The sequence below is a fragment of the Pavona decussata genome, unplaced genomic scaffold (genome assembly GCF_977016875.1).
Source record: "Pavona decussata unplaced genomic scaffold, jaPavDecu1.1 SCAFFOLD_37, whole genome shotgun sequence".
Taxonomy (NCBI): domain Eukaryota; kingdom Metazoa; phylum Cnidaria; class Anthozoa; order Scleractinia; family Agariciidae; genus Pavona; species Pavona decussata.
The window spans coordinates 3133210-3136315 of record NW_028145459.1 but is presented as its reverse complement, the minus strand read 5'-3'; the positions used below and the strand labels follow the sequence as shown (position 1 = coordinate 3136315).

Genomic DNA, 3106 nt, shown 5'->3' with positions numbered 1-3106 from the left:
AAACGCCTTAATAGAGAGACGCTTTTTCACCTGGGCAAGCAAAAAACAAATTTGTGAGGGAAAGGATGCCCTAAAGTGCAAATTGCTTTCCCAAAATCGACAAGAATTGATAATACGATTCTTTGATATCCTCCATCAAAGAAACCGTTGTAGTTAAGTGACATGTTTTTTATTTCAACATCAGAATTTGCATATAACTGTGCTCAAACAGTGCACCTAGTGAGAACATTATAAAAAGATAGTCAAAATATTGTTTCCCTTCCATTCCTGTGTAAACCTAACTTTTAAAACGAGTTTGGCGTCCTAAATTAGCTGACAGGTTTGTAATAACTAGCCCAGAGAAAATGGTTGTCATTAAAGAAGACAGGGAAATTTTAAGGATCAATTTCTAATGCAGAAAAAAAGCTGTCATGTGTAACCGAGTACAGTTGTTATTTATTTTTCGAAAGATCTTCACAATTTACAAGCATGGAGCCAATTTTTCGTTTCCTACCTTTGTGCCCTTTAAAAGTGTGTTTTGATCGGTTTGGGAGTTAAAAGGTGTGGTGTTTAAATTTATTATGCTTGACATATGTTGTTTATGAATATGCAGAGATATTTAAGTCCGCGAAATGGTAAATCGTTAAATTTCAGACCGTCGTTAAATTTGGCAACTATTTTTCATAGATGCAACCTCATGCAAGGTAAGGAAGACAGGAAGTAAATTTGGAGCAGTGGGGGAGCATTCAACGTAATAAAAAACGGCTTCTACAATCTCACATTTAGGACGTTATTTTCTCTGAAGTAAAGCGACAGAGAAGCATAATGGCACCCACCACCCGTGGAAATGAAACTGAAGGTTGCGTCGGCAACACGATCAACGCAAATGGAACTGAAGATGCCGAGCAGTACGAAGAACCTACAGGGCTACGTATTTTCCGTCTTGTCGCTTTCTCGTTAATAACTTTGGCTAGTCTGATCGGTAACTCGGTAATTTGTAAAGTCGTATGGAGTAAGCCTTCCCACAAACCGTTTTCATACCACCTCGTTGCTAACATGGCCTTGGCTGAAATCCTTAGCAGCCTCTGTTTACCTTTCATTCTGGCAGACTGGGAATTAGAATCCTCGAACACGATCCTCAATAAGATCACATGCGTTTTGCATCCACTACAAGTGCTTTCAATAATGGTAGTAACCCATTCAATGGCTGCTGTAGCATTCTATCGCTTCAGAGTTCTCATAAACCCCTTTTCACAAGCGCCGTCAAGGAACGTAAAAACTATCGCCATTACCTGTTTGTGGATAATAGCGGCAGCCATCTGCGTGCCAACGTTCTTAGGATTTAAGTTTGTTAATGGCATGTGTGATCTACAGCCTGTTTCGTCCAACAAGACACATGTGGTTGCTATTTTTGTGGTAAATTTCGCTGTACCTTACTTTGTCATTTTGGTATCTTATGGAGCAGTGGCGTTGAACTTACGAAAGCGAATCGTTGAAAAAGCAGCACGAGAGAGAAGCTCAGTTAATTCTTCAACAGCTGCTGTTGAAATGGAAGATGCAGTTGAACTCCAAGGTTTGGCCGATAACAAGGAAAGACAAAGAAACTTGGCAGAATGTCAAAGGAAGGCTTTGAATGAGGCAACGAGAAACCGCAGATGCAGCAAATCAGAAAATCTTGAGAAAGATCTGCTTAAGATGATCTATGCCATTATTCTCATATATATGATATGTTACTTTCCACATCAGGCGATTTATCTTTGGGAGAGAATTGCTGAAATCGATTCGTGGCAATTTTATTATCATGCGCTGTTGCAGAAATATGTGTTTGTTTTGACATGCCTGCCTAGCGCATTGCATCCCCTCTGTTACGGGACAATGAACAAGTTTTACGCCAAAGCATTCTCCAGGATTTTCCTTTGCAAAAAGATCTCAAATGCAGATCGTACAGTAAAATGATTACTGTCCAAGTGTTATTTTCAGATAATCAACAGATAAGCTGAAAGTCGTGTGGAAATTTAATCGGCTAAGTTTTCGTTCCTTTGTTTGGTAGCATTTTAATCTTCAAACTTGAGTTAAATTGTGATGCTGAATTTAATGCGCGTCGGAAAACTTCAATAACAAAGAAAGCGCGACATTTTTTGTAAATATCTTTGTGTACATACATATTAAATTTCAGTATAACATTATAATCCTGTTTAGTACCCTGCCTTTGAACCAGCAAGTTTTAAAACCAATGTGTAACAAGCTACTTTTAAGTTTGAGATATTTATTAAGTTGCGCCTATTTGCATGTCTTTGTGAGGACAGCATTGTTCTTCAAATAGCAGTCTTTGTAAAATTATATACAACGATTAAAGATTTAACTAGTCGGTTATGTAGATGAATGTAAGAAAGTAGCTGAAAGTCGTTTTGTTGAAAGTGTTTGACCGAAGGAACAGAATATGGTGAATCAATTAGTTTTAGTTTCTCTTTTTGGCTCCATTTGTATTCTCGTGTTTGATTCTCATGCTGAGCTTTAGGCCTACCCGGATAACAGAATTGTAAAGAAAACGCGACAACTGTTTATCTAAATATCCTTGGGTGCATATATTACTGAAATGTTTAGTAAAACAACAAGAAACGAAAAAAAGAAAACGAACAAAAGAAAAAACAAAGAACGAAACAAACAAACAAAAACATGATTAGTGCCTTGCGATTTAAACTAATACGTTTTCATACTGAGTTGTGCTATATTCAAGAAACTTGTAGCCCATTGTAGCTACCGTTTGCGAGGACACGGGGTATTGTAGCTCCGTAAAGAGCAACGTTTTGTAAAAAAATCATATACCTGTATTAAGGGTTTATTAGTTTAACAAGTCAATCATGTAAAATCAATAAGTTCTTTAAGAAAGATTTAGCTATAAAAATAAACGCAACTAGAGCGAACGACGTTTCGAAGCCAGCATGTCCATATATTTAATTGTGAATATCTCTGAATGGGAACAATGGAGCAGACATGCGTATGTCATTTAGATGACAAGTGTTGAGATCATGTAAATGGCATATGTATGTAATCCTTTATGTGATGCTATAATCCAGCCCCAGTTTGAGTATTGTAGTGCTGTCTGGGGAAATTGCGGTAAAACGTT

At 37.4% G+C, this 3106-nt stretch overlaps 1 protein-coding gene across 1 annotated transcript; it reads left to right on the top strand.

Moving 5' to 3' along the window:
* Window positions 1-441: 441 nt before the first annotated feature.
* LOC146484063 (cholecystokinin receptor-like) lies at window positions 442-2902 on the top strand. The gene is made up of 2 exons (XM_085105112.1): window positions 442-540; window positions 667-2902. Exon 2 carries the CDS (start codon window positions 805-807, stop codon window positions 1933-1935), a length of 1131 nt encoding a protein of 376 aa, XP_084961238.1. The 5' UTR covers window positions 442-540; window positions 667-804; the 3' UTR covers window positions 1936-2902.
* Window positions 2903-3106: the final 204 nt, after the last annotated feature.

Bases quoted from the DNA above. Each gene is read 5' to 3' on its own strand.
- LOC146484063 (XM_085105112.1), top strand. From the start codon at position 805: ATGGCACCCACCACCCGTGGAAATGAAACTGAAGGTTGCGTCGGCAAC.